The sequence below is a fragment of the Myotis lucifugus genome, unplaced genomic scaffold (genome assembly GCF_000147115.1).
Source record: "Myotis lucifugus unplaced genomic scaffold, Myoluc2.0 scaffold_133, whole genome shotgun sequence".
In the NCBI taxonomy this organism is placed as follows: Eukaryota; Metazoa; Chordata; class Mammalia; order Chiroptera; family Vespertilionidae; genus Myotis; species Myotis lucifugus.
Window position 1 is genome coordinate 1,293,365 of NW_005871181.1, and position 15,824 is coordinate 1,309,188.

The 15,824-nt window shown below is 42.4% G+C and overlaps 1 protein-coding gene across 1 annotated transcript in view; it reads right to left on the minus strand.

The window, feature by feature from the left end:
- The window catches only part of SPATA17 (spermatogenesis associated 17), a 64,977-nt gene that overhangs the window by 31,498 nt on the left and 17,655 nt on the right, over positions 1–15,824 (minus strand). The window contains 2 exon segments of the mRNA XM_006094329.3: positions 1,103–1,306; positions 13,656–13,779. Coding sequence (XP_006094391.2) covers positions 1,103–1,306; positions 13,656–13,779 — 328 coding nt within the window.

Below are 15,824 nucleotides of genomic sequence, written 5' to 3' on the forward strand. Positions count from 1 at the left end.
AATGATGAGAGAGAATCATTGATTGGCTGCCTCCTGCACACCCACGACTGGGGATCGAGCCCATAACCCAGGCATGTGCCCTGACCGGGAATCGAACCACGGCCTCCTGATTCATAGGTCAACGCTCAACCACTGAACCACCTGGCTGGGCTGGAGTAATTTTTTATACAGAGAGAGGTAAACAGAGGCACGCCTGCGCACAGAACCCATAGGCAGGAGCTCTGGGAGCTTGGTGTGTGAACCAAAATAAACCCAGTTCTGGGCTGATGCTGCCTGGTGGCGGCAGTATTCCCAGTTTAAGTGTTGGTGGGGATGACAGAACCATTGCTCTCTGGGATGTTCAGGACGGTCACCCAACACATCCCACTCCACGCTTTACCTCTATCCCAGGCCACAGTGACTCTACTGGAGTCTTGCACTGTTTCGGGCCCTCTCTCATTCCCCAACTCATATACTAGTACTCTTAAAAGTATTCAAATCTAAATTATGTTTACAGTTATATGTAAAGATTATATGTAAAGGTATGGGTCATCAAAGGACAGGTTAAATTAAATATATTTGATAACACATATGACCTTTCTAGCAACAACAGGTTATAATGAATACTATTTATAACAATATTTTCAGTCTGGCTGGCATGGCTCAGTGGTTGAGCATCTACCTATAAACCCGGAGGTCACAGTTCGATTCCTGGTCAAGGCACATGCCTGGGTTGCTGGCTCAGTCCCCAGTAAGGGGGTGCAGGAGGCAGCCAATCAATGATTCTCATCATTGATGTTTCTCTCTCCCTCTCTGAAATCAATAAAAAAAAACATTTTTAAAAAAGCAAAAAAAACAATATTTTCACACAAAAGGCTAGATCTTCACCAAAAATCCTCTGTGTTAACTTCCCATTCAAAACATTACACAGTTCAATACCAGAGAAATCTTTGATTGCTTCCTTGGTATATGTTTTAAACATACTTTAGATTTCTTAACGTTAGGTCCTATAAAAAAAAATAATTCTTTTTTATGGTCAAAAAGACAACACAACAGTCACTTTTTAACAAACCAGCAAAGCACACGATCGTGGGAAGGATTCTCACAGGGGGCCCAGGAGTACCTGGCACTGCTTCCGGTCGATGGGCGGCAGGGTGTGGGAGCGAGGGAAGGACCGGGTGCTGGTGCAGGCCAGCCAGCTGCTGAGGCTGTGGGGCCGCTTCTGCTTGGCTTTGTGTCTCTGAGGCGTTAAAGGCTTTGCCTTCTGCAGCCGTAGTTCCCGCGGGTCGGGATCCTTTCTGAATGGCGAGTTGTATACGCCTGGGATCTAGGAAAGCAGACAGAAGTTTGATTTGGGTCTTTAATTTTCACGGGAAGTAAAAGGAAGATCAAGTTGCACTGTCACATTTTTCACACATGTAAGGACTATATGAAACGACTTCCGGAGGCGAATTTCAGATTTACCAGGGAAGATCAAAAAAAACCCACGCTCCGTCCCCACGCCAGACCGGCCAGCCTTTTAGAATCGTGCGATTCTGAAGACAAAATATGCAAAAAACCACTGAGCTATGGTTTCGACCTGTCACACAAGGTACATTTTATATCATTGTATTTATGAAAAAAAAATAACAGAAGCACCTTAAGTCATTCTTTTTGTATCTAACCATTACCTAACTATGAGTGTGTATATGGACCCATATCTATAGCCACACATTCACTCAGACAAACCCAAATACACAAGGCTTGCGCCAGTTTCAGGTACAAAGTATGTACTCAAGCCTAACTGGTTTGGCTCAGTGGATAGAGCGTCGGCCTGCGGACCAAAGGGTCCCAGGTTCAATTCCAGTCAAGGGCATGTACCTTGGTTGCGGGCTCCTCCCCAGCCTGGGCCCTGGTCAGGGCTCGTGCAGGAGGCAACCATATCGATGTGTTTCTCTCACATCAATGTTTCTCTCTGTCTTCCCCTTTCTCTTCCACTCTCCCTAAAAATCAGTGGAAAAAATATCCTCGGGCGAGGATTGACAACAACAAAAATAATAATGACAAAGTATGTACGCAGTAAACATTTGACTGTTTGAATGATGATTCGTTACATAATGGCAGTTATTTTAAGTTCTTTAAAATAACCCAAGTGGATATATATATATATATATATATATATATATATATATATATATATATTTACAGTGGATATATATATAATAATCACTATATATATGTAGATATATTATATATAGAATCAAAGTGGATAAAATAATAATAAAGTGGATGTACAGGTGAATATGTATATAATACATTCAAAATAACATCCTCTATTTTGAATTCATGTGGTTCGGAGCTCTACTTCCGTAATGTCACAGTACCCTTGCTATTCATCAATGACCTTGTCACACTGTGTCAAAAGAGTCAGGGCTTTCTTAGCACAGCACCTGCTATGCAACAGAGGGTCAGCAGATGTATGGATGACAAGTGTTCAATGCGAGTTTAGCAGATGCCCATTCTTCTGGAAATTCAATGGTGTTTGAGTTCAGAACCGTACTTGGATACCTTTTCATATACGCGCATGCATATTCATAAGGACAAGTCACACTTTAGAGGACAGTGTGACTGGCTTGTTGGCTCTGTGTGCGCTCCAGGTTAACGTAAAACATGGATCCATTGACCCTCTCTCTCTTTTCCCTGAAAATGTGCTTTTCTCTCATATCCATAAATATTTCTGGTTGCTATATTTCCCTCATGGAATCAGCAGTTCCAAGGTATTAGGATTAGTTAGGGTAGTTGTCTTTGAAGACCTAGCCTTGAAAACGTTCTACTTTCAGCCCAACACTCAAATCAGTGTTAACCTGCATCTAATACCACCGGCTCCGGCTGGATTCCGTGGCCTGTCCCAGGGTTACCTTTCTGTGTGTCCATCTTCCCCAGGCCAGCAGCTGGCGTGCCGGGACTCTGTGCTGGGTATTTTTGCATCCCCAGAGCATAGCAGAGTGCTTGTCTCATAGTAGACACTAAAAATGAGGCTGGCCTGGCTGACGTGGCTCAGTGATTGAGACACAACCTATGAACCAGGAGGTCACAGTTTGATTCTGATTCCTGGTCAGGGCACATGCCAGGATTGTGGGCTTGAGCCTCAGTAGGGGGTGTGCAGGAGGCAGCTGATCCATGATTCTCTCTCATCATTGATGTCTTTCTCTCTCTCTCCCTCTCCCTTCCTCTCTGAAATCAATAAAAATATACTTTAAGATGAGGCTAGATGCCTCTCCGGAATAACAATGCATCACGCAGACATGCCCACGAGGCCTCTGCCTCACTACTGTTTTCCAAAGCCACATTCTTAGTAAAATATTTAAGGTTTATTTCAACATCCTATCAACTTCTTTCTAAGAAGTTATAGACTATAACCTTTTCATCTTTCAATTAGTTGTCGAGCGCATTGCGATCTAGAAATTAGAACTAACTCGAATCACCTCCCACTCAACTTTTCCTATGTTATAATCCGGGACTGAATCTTACCAGATAAAACCAACTTAATGTAAATATATTTAAATATTTTTAAAATGTTTTGAACCAGCTCTTCTTTGCGACTCCCCCCACCCCCCATACAATTTATTTGTTTAAGAAAGAACAGTGTTGAAAATGTCACAGGCAACTGTATACACCAGTTAACATTTGCTCCCTATAACACTGACTATAGAACAAGGTGGATACGTAAACAGATAGTGAAATGATCTTAATAAAAGAAAATAGGTATACATATATATTCAAAATAGCTTTCAGTGGACAGTAACTTTTAAGTGGATGGTAATTTTTAACATCTTTTCGGGGTGATTTTCTACCATGAGAATGTATCAATTGTAATGAGAAAGAAAACAATAAGTGTTACATTAAAAAGACGACTCTGACATACAATAGAATTCAACCTACGTAAGTCTATGACAGAGACAGAAGAAAATGCCATTCTGTTCCATGATAATCTAATTAAAGGAAGTCTGTTAGTATATCATTTCCAGATGATAATTTATGCTTTACAATGTCTGTCTACCTGGGTAACTGCCGCCAGCTATTCACGTCACCCCCATTAGAAATCTCCTCTGATCCCCCACCCCCAAATTTGCATGCCCATGTACACAGGGGCTCGATGGGAAATGCAAATGGACCGCAGGCCTGATAGCTTCCTGAAAAGGTACTCGGCAACCTCCATGGAGCCCTCCTACTGTGGGTTCTCCTTGAAATTTAAATCAAATATAGATAGAAAATACAGTTTAATTGAATTGAAAATGTCTCATTTAAAATCTCCCGGCTGTCGATATTTTAGAAATTAAGTTAATGCATTTGCTAAGGCCATCAATGGACACCGTCCGGCCCTCCCGCAATCCCTACAGCAAATACCCTACTCGGTGAGCTTGAGAAAGGATCCATTTTAGAAATTAAGTTAATAGTCTAGAAATTAAGTGCATATTTTAGAAATTAAGTTAACGCTCTATTTCAGAAATTCAGTTAATGCTAAAAATGTCAATGAACACAGTCTGGCCCTCCCACGACCCCTACAGCAAATACCCTACTCGGTTAGGTGGAGAAAGGATCCATTTAATGATTCTTCTTGCAGTAAATCAAACGACGTGAACTTACTCTTGTCCTGGTGGCTCTAGTTCATCATTTGTGAGCCACCTGTGACTCACCGGCTTGTTGTGAGTTTCTAAAAATATTCCTGGGGGCCACCAAGGACCAAGTTCGTCCTCAGGGACTAGGACCTATTTCTCAGCCTCCACATTTTTCACAGCCCGGAAGGGCGGCTGCCACGCTCGCTTGTGGGACTTCATTCTCTGCAATCATTTTCTAGAGTGACCAGCACTATGGGGAAATCTCTGCTAACTGTGTTTTTCTTTAAAAAAAAAAACAGCCTACAACTGAGTTATTTGCAGTACTGTCATGCTAACATTCAGCTCAATAAGACCCAGGGGTTCTCAGGAGAGGACTCGGCTAACTGCCTCCTGCTGACCTCCCTGCATCAGGCCCGGGCTGCGACTGGGGGCCCAGCGGTGAAGACGGCAAATGAGCTGTGAAAGCGCTGGTTTTTTTTTAAAGGCTCTGATTCTGACTCGTCAAAAGGGGGGGGGGGTGGGGGGGAAAGAAGGCAATGAGTTATATAATAGATATATATTTTTCTTGAATTCCTCCCTTCAGACCCTCCATCATGGGGACTTAAGCATGACCTAGAATATTAATTACGCCGGGCTGAGCAGCGAGCTAACGTGCCATTTGTTACCCAGTCACCCTTAGCGTTACATTCATATTTTGAACTATTCCGTGTTTCTAACAATCTATCAGTCGGCTCTTTTCTTTCCGGATTTTATGCTGCTCCTTGAGTATTACATGGGAAAGTACTTAAAAAACACACACCAAAAAACGCAATTGATTTGAAAACGAATGGACATCCTTTTTGTATATGGAGCATCTACTGTGTTTTTTTTTTTATTTCACAGAGAATGTCTTTCTGATCAGTTTCGTTTCCAAGGCTGACCTTTATTTTGTAATTGCCTGGGGGAAGCTATGTCTAATTTCCCCCCTTCTTTTTATTATGGAGGCTTACTCTTAACACAAGTTTCTGTAAAATAAAAAAGAACCTGAAATAGGGCTGTGTGTGCCTCAAACTCCCAAAGCGCGTTTATGAGGGCTTCCATTTCATGTGTCGCCGTCTGAGAAAACCTAATTCCTCATGATTTCAAAGTCACTGCTATTCTGGGAGCATTCGGTTCTTACTTCTGCAGACGGCAGGAGCACAGCGAAGTGGAGTCACCGATGGCCACAAAAACGGAACCAAATTAGAAAGCATTTGCTAGCTCCACAATTCAGAATTTGTGAATACTGCGAGAGAGAAGCAGTTTAAAAGGAGGGCTATATTTTCCTTTCTTTCTATATATTTTAAAATATATTTTTATTGATTTCAGAGAGAAAGGGAGAGGGAGAGAGAGATAGAAACATCAGTGATGAGAGAGAATCATTGATCGGCTGCCTCCTGCACGCCCCACACTGGGGATCAAGTCCGTAACCTGGGCATGTGCCCTTGACCAGATTTGAACCCGGGACCCGTAACTATATTTGGGTCCTAAGTTTTCATTTAAAAAAAATGCGTTGAGCCTGGCTGGTGTGGCTCAGTGGTTGAGCTGTGACCTATGAACCAGGAGGTCTCGGTTCGCCTGGGTTGTAGGTTCAATCCCCAGTGTGGGGCATGCAGGTGGCAGCCGATCAGTAATTCTCTCTCATCATTGATGTTTCTATCTTGCCCCCTCTCCTTTCCTCTCTGTGAAATCAATTTAAAAAAATGTGTTGAGGAAATAAGACACTGCGTGAGCACAGAAGTGGAGTAAAGATCTCTGCTAACTGGGAGAGGAACAGTGGGCCAGCGAGTGTGAATGAAATATGTGCGGGGCAGGGCCTGCTGAGTGGACGCTGACCAGTGCACTTCATCATAATTACCAGGGCACCGGAGTGCCAGGGGATTTATAAAAACCCCACTCAGCAAATAATTGCCCTGCTGTTAGGAGACAGTCGGAGTGTTAATACACTGCCACAGCCCAGTGTTTAGTAAGATATTCTCCATTCAATTACTCTTGCTGAGAACTAAGAGGAAACATGGTCATTTCTCAGCCGGAGCCCTTATGCTTCCACCTGCATTTCAGACAATAGTCCTGCTAACCCTCAGACAGAGCTCCCCAGGAAGGATGGGAATTTCAGGGAAACCTTAGGGCAGGGGTCCTCAAACTTTTTAAATAGGGGGCCAGTTCACTGTCCCTCAGACCCTTGGAGGGCCGGACTATAGTTTAAAAAAAACTATGAACAAATTCCTATGCACACTGCACATATCTTATTTTGAAGTAAAAAAACAAAACGGGAACAAATACAATATTTGTATTTGCATTGTGGCCCGCGGGCCATAGTTTGAGGTCCCCTGCCTTAGGGAGTCACAAGAAGGTACATGCTATGGAACTTACCTGTGTAAAACAAGAATTAAAATTTAAGAACAATGACTGGCTACAAATGCTTATTCTCTTCTTTTGCTTCAGTTACACAATATAATTGTTGCCCTAGCTGATTTGGCTCAGTGGATAGAGCTTCAGCCTGCGGACTGGAGGGTCCTGGGTTTGATTCAGGACAAGGGCAGGTACCTTGGTGTGGGAGGCAACCAATCCATGTGTCTCTCTCACATCCATGTTTCTCTCTCTCTGTCTGTCCCCCTCCCTTCCACTCTCTCTTAAAAATCAATGGGAAAAAATTGATTTCTTAATCAATAATAATAAAGGTTGTTTTTAAATATATATACTTTTTAAGTGGTTAGGGTCAAATTCTAGAGGGGTCACGTTATATGTAGATGCCAGATGCAGCTGGCTTCTTTAGGTTAATAAGTGATTTTTAGAAACCATGTTGATATCTTTACCATTTTTATCAGATATTAAAATATTCTTACAAAATGCCAATTAAAATTTAAATAAGACACCATTTTCTATGTAACTAATTCAATTCAATAATATTGAGCATCTACTAACTTAGAAAGGCTTTGCCGGGTCTAAGGTGTGTACAGGGATGAATACAGCGCCGTCAGCCCATCATGCGCTTCTCTGGAGTGGGGAGGGGGGATGAGGAGAATGATTCTGTGACCAACATAACATTTCCCGCTCGCTGTAAATGTCCTCTCATCATGGTCGTAACAGAGGTGCCCACCTTGCCCTAGCCTGTTTGGCTCAGTGGGTAGAGTGTCAGCCTGTGGGCTGAAGGGTCCCAGGTTGCATTCTGGTCAAGGGCACATGGCCAGGTTGTGGGCTTGATCCCCAGTGTGGGGCGTGCAGGAGGCAGCCGATCAATGATTCTCTCTCATCATTGATGTTTCTATCTCTCTCTCTCCCTTCCTCTCTGAAATCAATAAAAATGTATTTAAAAATATATAAAAAAAGGACGAAAGAAAGGAAAACACAGTATCCACGAAGTGCAACAAAAGCAAGGTGTGCCTGTGTAGAAGAAAGAGAGAGAGAGAGAGAGAGAGAGAGAGAGAGAGAGAGAGAGAGAGAAAGGGAGGAAGGAAGGCAGGCACAGTATCCACGGAGTGCAACAAAAGCGAGGCGTGCCGGTGTAGAAATCAGTGGGGGCAGAGGACCCTGAAGGGCACTCTAACAGCAAACAGGAGGGAGGAGCCGCAGGCCCCGGAGAAGACGGCTTCACAGGGGAGGTCAGCGGTGTCGGGGGCTGGGGAGAGGTGGGGCAGCGTGGGGACCGCAGGCAGCGCTGGATGGTAATTAGGAGGTGACAGGTGACCTCCGCAGCAGCAGGGTCTGTCCTGGTGGCAGACGGTGACATGGCAACTCCCTGAGCGTGAGGGGGAAGGGGCGTGGGGCTGGCTCCAGGCTTCCAGAACAAGGCAGTTGCCGAGGACTCTCCGATATCGGGACAGAAAGAATCGCTGTCTCTTTTTTAAATTTTCACTCAGGATTTCCCTCCAGCCATATTTGCATGTGGGAGGATTTTCTGAGAAACACTGCCCATGAGACTCTCTGGGAAACCTTCCCCTCTGATCAGTCCCTTCACCTCTGTATGTACAGATGTCACTCACTGTATCCATGATTCCCTCCAAGAACTGGATGGAAGTCCCTTGTTTTCTTTCTTTCTTTCTTTTTTAAATATATTTTTATTGATTTCAGAGAGGAAGGGAGAGGGAGAGAGATAGAAACATCAAGGATGAGAGAGACTCATGGATCGGCCGCCTCCTGCACGCCCCACACTGGGGATGGAGCCCAAAACATAGGCATGTGCCCTGACCGGGAATCGAACCATGACCTCTGGGTTCATGGGTGGACGCTCATCCACGGAGCCACGCCGGCCAGGCAGATTGTTGATGTTTCCAATCAACAGGCTGATAAAGACTTAATACTCTGAATGGTGCCTAACACGAAGTTAGTACTGAATCAATGCCACCGTGTTAAAAGGTAGTATCCTGGAGCCCCTGTGAATGTGGGCTCTGGAACTAGACCACCGACACTAACATTGACCTTGGGCTCATCTCTTTGTGCCTCCCCCATCCGCTGGGGATAAGAACAGTCCACTTCCAGGGCAGTATGTGAGGATGAAGGGAGGCAATTCATGTAAAGCAGTTGGATGATACTTGGCTCTCAGGGAGCACTCAATAAGCGTTAGCTGTTGTTACTATTCTTCTTCTGCACCTCCGAGCCCAGGCTGCTGGTTCCTGCTGGCATCAGTCATGCAGCCAGGCAGACTGGGGACAATGCATGCTGTGGACTCCAGACCAGCCCGGCCCCAGCGCCACTAAAGACCCTCCTTCGCTGATTCCTCTCAGGATTATTTTAGAAGACCAACCAGAGTGACGAGGTTCTTAAACATTAGTTACTTCAACCTTCCAACCTTCCCTACCAATGTACATCCATACATACTACACTTACTTTATTCCTGACTTAATGGGTAAGGTCTCCTTCTGCCTGGTTAAACCTACAACTTTAAGGCCTTCACATGCTGTGCCACCTCTTCTGGGTCCATGCTTATTTAGTTACTAGAGGCTCGGTGCCCGAATTCACGCACATTGAAAGGAAATTAATTAGAAGAAATATCTTAGAGGCCGGGGAGGGACCGCGGGAGGCTGGCTCCAGGGTGTGTCTGGCCCGTTTCGCCAGTCTCCATCGGCCAGATCCCAGCAGCAAGCTAACCTACCGGTTGGAGCGTCTGCCCCCTGGTGGTCAGTGCGCATCATAGTGACGGGTCTAGCGGTTGACCGATCCGTTGGACACTTAGCATATTAAGCTTTTATATATATATATATAGATTTCTGACCCAGGGAAATAAACATCCTTTGCTCCCACATGGCGCTGAGATTCGCAAGGGCAGACTTGGTCTTCCTGCTCTGCCTATGCCTGAGAGGTAGATTTAATTGGAAGCAAGTTCATTATTGTTTCAGATGTACATTTCCAACCCAGACTTCATTACTAATAAAACTAATACTTTTGATCTCCATGTATCTATCTTTTCCTTCTTTTTTTTTAAATCAACTTCCTCTGAACTTAGAGAGAGGAATGGTCCAACTTACAAACTGGGAAGGAACCAAATGAATGTTCTAAAGTCAAGGATGTGGTTTGGTGAGAAGGATCAAGACGCCTAAAGATTATACTCTGGAGAGTCATTATGTTTTAACATCACACTGAGTCCCCAGCCATGGCTGTGAGATGTCATTGCCTGAGGCAAATCTCTCATGAAAAGGCTCTCCAAAGATACTTTCCAAATATACCACACACACACACACACACACACACACACACACACACACAGGCAGGTGCACACGGAAAGGCTGCCGTTCTTCTGTGACGTTATCACCTCAAATTAAACATGAGCAATCACACATTGTATTCTTACTATATGTAAGGCATGGAATCACTCCACTTACAATACTGGGAAGATTGAGTTGAAAGCAATCCATGCTTTGGAAGACGTACTATAGTTCGTAACTTATACCTTTTCCCACCCTACAAGAATCCTATATAATAAAAGGCTAATATGCAAATCAACGGAACAGTGGAACGACCATTGCTATGACACACACTGACCACCAGGGGGCAGATGCTCCACACAGGAGCAGCGCCACTCAGCCAGAAGCTGGGCTCATGGCTGACAAGGGCAGCAGCGGTGGCAGGAGCCTCTCCCACCTACGCAGCAGTGCTAAGGATGTCCAACTGCCGGCTTAGGCCCGCTATCCCCAGGAATTGGGCCTAAGCCATCAGTCAGATATTCCCTGAGGGCTCCTGGACTATGAGAGGGCTTAGGCTGGGCAGAGAGACCCCTCCCCCCCCACCTTTAGTGCACAAATTTCATGCACCGGACCTCTAGTTGTCTTATAGACATGCTGTCCATATCAGCAGACTACCAACTAATTTTGGGCATATCAAGTATATCTTTTATATTTAAGATTTTTCCTTCCATATAGATGTGATAGGAATTTGTAAAGAGCAGCTGAAACCATTTGTTTCTCTCAAGAAAAATTAAGTAATTCAAAATAAAGTTTAATCAATATATTAACCCTTTAAAGAATCAGAAATACTGAAAATTGCTTTCTCAGTGTCCATATGAAAATTTCTACTACTCACTAACGGGGAAGCATTGAAAACCTGTTATATTAAGGGGTAACATGAAAATTATGTCCACAAAATACGTGTACAAATTTTAATTAAATGCATAGATTTCCATTTTAGTTTTAACTAAAATATACATAAACTATTAAATGCTATAACTAAAATAAAATATGCATGGTTAGAATATACGGAATTAATCTATTTTGTATTAATTTATCCTCTATTATCAGCAGATTGAAATAAAGACGGTATTATTTTCACAAATCAGGACCATTGCAAATGTGTGTAATTCTGTGTGGTGGCCTGTATTTCTAAATACTAACTTTGTGACTTGACCTCGAGTCTCACGTTTGCATCTGCCACTTTGCTGATCTCTCCAGGAGGCTCTTTAAAAAATTCGTGCAACATTTTAGAGGCAGCATCTTCTCAGGAGCCCAACAAAGGGCCTTGGCCTGGGTCCACCAGTAGGTGGCGCAGACAACATAATTTATTACCAAGAACAAGGACAAGGGAATGAAAGTCAGTTTATTTGGAATAAAACAAATCTGCAAATGAGATTTTCTTCAAAGGGAATATGTCCTGTATGTGTTAGATTTAGTTTGACTGGTTACTGAATCAAAATAAATAACTTTATTAAATAATCAATCTTTGCAGAAAGATAAATTAAACTTCCAAATGGAGGCAATGTCTGCATTTTACTTATTCAAATCAACTAAAAGTAGCTTTCTTTTCATAGAACTTTTACACGGACAAAGACTTTTTGATGTGTTCATTTAATAAGGGTGCGAAACCCAATCCTGTTTTACAGGTGATGGGGTGCATAACAAATAGCATTTTGTAGGAAATATAATTGACTAATCCTGTTATGTCTGTAGCAACAAATTAACCTTATTACTACTAGTAAATCGTGATTGATTATTTATGCAAATAAGTTACCACATTCAGCTTTCTGATTGAAATAAACATATACAAAAGGTGCTTTAATATGACTTGAACTTTTTAATTAATAAAAGCCGGAGGGGGTCTATCAATTCACTCATTGTAATATTAGTTATTTAGTTGTGTAATTTCTATTTGTGCTAACATATTTGCTTGCATAAAGATGAGATAATTAATATCAGTAAAAATTAGATTTTAGAACCTCTAAAATATACATTGGATTTGTACTGAAAATGAGCTTAAAACTGACTTTAAAACTGTGCTATTAATATGAGTATGTCAGTATGTCATCATAATTGTCCAAAATGATCGATATATTAAATAACACTTGATTCCATTTATTTTCTGTGTCTGAATTTACAAATACAATTTTAGCTTACAAAAATATCCATCTTTTCTGAAGCGTTATTTGTCTGAATTAATGTTTTGTTTCTACTCATCTTAGTTAAACTATATTGAAACTATGAAAGTTTAACAGTTTTCTATCAACTAGATTAAAATCATTTCTAAATTACTTTCAATCAAATAGTGTTTCTCTCCTTGCTAAAATGTTATTACAATTATCCTCTTAAGCAGGTTAATAAAACATTTCTTATTCTGATATGCCTCAGAAAAATTATTTACACTTCCATATTTATTCAGTAACCTTTCAAATACCTACATGAGTTGACAGTAAAAACTGACAGGAGCCCGGCCAGCATGGCTCAGAAGTTGAGCATCAAACTATGAACCAGGAGGTCAAAGTTGGATTCCCCGTCCGGGCACGTGCCCAGGTTTGGGGCTCGATCCCCAGTAGGGGGCGCGCAGGAGGTAGCCTGTTAATGGTTCTCTCTCATCATTGATGTTTCTCTCTCTCTCCCTCTTCCTTCCCCTCTGAAATCAATGAAAGTATATATATATAAAAAGAAAAGAAATGTCTAAGTATTCCAAATTCCACACGTATTTTTCTCTGCGAAGATGGAACTGTCGAAGGACTTCTGTTAAAAGCTGCCCCTTGCCGAAACCAGTTTGGCTCAGTGGATAGAGCGTCGGCCTGCGGACTGAAGGGTCCCAGGTTCGATTCCAGTCAAGGGCATGTACCTGGGTTGCAGGCACATCCCCAGTAGGAGATGTGCAGGAGGCAGCTGATCGATGTTTCTCTCTCATCGATGTTTCTAACTCACTATCTCTCTCCCTTCCTCTCTGTAAAAAATCAATAAAATATATTTAAAAAAAAAAAAAAAAGCTGCCCCTGAAAACTTGCACCAGGATTTGGAAAAGGTGCAAGAAACCTGAATGCTCTGCCAGCTGAATAACGTGCCAGTTCTTGGTCAATTCACAGCACCACAGTGAGCTGCTCCCCATGGGTTTGGAAAGCGAGGCTACGCCCTGGGGGATCCTGACATGAGACCACACGGCTACCCGGGCCTTCCCGCCTGCATCCCAGCAGCCGCTGCTAGGAAGCCGCTGTCACAGGCGAGCCGGACGCCTGCGAGCACCCACCCAGCGGCACGGAATTGAACTGGAAGTCGTGTCTTTGTGGTATCTTTCACCCAGTCATGTCCCATCCAGGCTGCTAGTTTGTCTCTGTCAGCCAGGGCCCCGGCGGCGCACGAGCTGTCAGGGGACAGGTAGACCAACCTGCTTTGTGCTGAGCAGGTAATGCATCTTTCGGGCTGCGTAATCTCTCTTCTTCTCCTCCCTCTCGAGGTCGGCCTTCTTCTCTTCTCTCTCTCTCATGTCTGCGAACTCGTCCAGGGCCTCCCTGCAGCAAAACAGTGCGCGCTTACCCCGGGGTGCGAACAGTCCGCTTAGCGTTTCATTTTCTCACGAATGACAATCAAAGTCGGGTTTGGGGCCCTGTCTCTCCTGCTCGCTCTGGCTGGGTCCCTGCAACCTTTAAAAGGCATTTGGAGGGATTGTTCCAAAAAGAAAAAATAGAAATAAATAAAAATAAAGCGACTGTTCAGTGGTTACATTTTAAAAATCAAATAGCTGTATCTTACAATGAATCCAATCGTTGAGGAACTGTATCAAATGCAAAGTGAGTGAATTACTATATTAATTTCTTTGGGTGAAGATGAACTATTTTGGACATACTTAAATATCCCAAGAAAAGATGTGATCTACTGAGTTCCTTTAAATTTTAATTTTCTATTTAGAAATCTCTACTCATTTATCTTGTATACTAACTGGGCTAATTTTATACATATGCTTAATTTATTATAACTTTATTTCTGTTAACAGTTTCCACTTACAGTTCAAATAATATGAATATCATTAAATATATATATTATCCTCTATTTCTTCTATAATGCACTTGAAAAGTTGACATTTTGTCCAATTATATAATCAGAATAAAAGCTAAATTATGTGAACGAGTTCATGACTACGTATAATAAATTCCATTAAATTAATAAAACTTTCTAAATCATTTATGTGTGTGCTTCTAAGATGTTTAAACAAAAATAAGGTTTTAAAATATGTTATATAAAAAAAACCCCCTAAATAGAATATGTTATCAAATACGGAGAAATAAATAACTTCTGTGAAGAGCTATCCTTTATTTTAAAAGAGTAAGTGTAACTATTCCTATAAAGGTCATGTTTTGCAATTGGACTTTATTCTTTTTAAAAAATAGATATGTAACTTCCTGTCTGGTCCTATCAGTAAAATACTCAGTGAACCCTGGGTCTTTACCTCAAACGTGTCAGGCGGAAAGCAGAGGGGGAAATTCCCAAAGAAGAAAAGACTCTCATTCCTCCCTCAGTGCCTGGGAATGTTCCTGCGGCGAGTTCCTGCTAAGGGCCCCTCACACAATGCTTCAGACAAGGTTACTTATGAAACACCCTGACGTTTAAAAATCACCAGGCTACACTCCTGCAGCAGAGCAATTTTTTTTCAACATAAGATTAAATTGCAAAATAAATGAATTACTTGGAGTGGCATGGCCCTCATTTTGCCACCCTTCTCTTGAAAATTGCTTATTAATATGAAAGAAGGAGCCAGAAAATAGCCCGTTTGCCGTTATGCACGGTATTTGGGGGGCTCCCGCGCCCACAGAGCCGGGCTGGCTGCACGCTTAGCTTTGCCGGCCAGCGGGTCCGGTGCCCTGCCTGATCTGTACCTCAGGGCTGTTATTAATCGCCGGGTAACCTGGTGAAGCCAAACAAATTTGTTTCCATTGAAAGGATCTCTATCTGTGTCTGGGAGTTTGTTCTGTAGCAAACAAACCTCATTAACTGTGTCCATTTTTGACAAAGAACCAGGAGTGAGAGGGACGGGTGACCTTTCTTTGTCCTTAAGGTACACATTTCTAGGCAGTTACTTATGAATAAATGAGAATTTTTTTACCAGGAAAAAAAAATAACAAGCATATGTGACATAGAAAACTGAATAGATTATTCATTTTCATCTTTACTCTTTCTATTATGGGAAAAAGAAATATTTCTTCTATCATTCCCCTTATAAGTCTTTAAGGTAATTTAAAATAACCAATGAGCTGCCACTACCAGGATAATTACTCAGATATGCATGGATCCAGTTTACTTGCCTCCGAATAGAAATACGGTAATTTTCTGAGCAATCTCACACACACACACACACACACACACACACACACACACACAAAAGGCATACCTACAAAGAAGTTTGTGCGTTACAAATGATTTAATGACTATGGAGAGATCTGACCTAAGAAAGAAAAAAAGGCCCAATACAATGAACACATGCATGAACAGGTAAGACACAGAGAAGTACACAGGACCTGACACAAAATCAAAACTGTAAATTATGAGACGTAGCACAAAC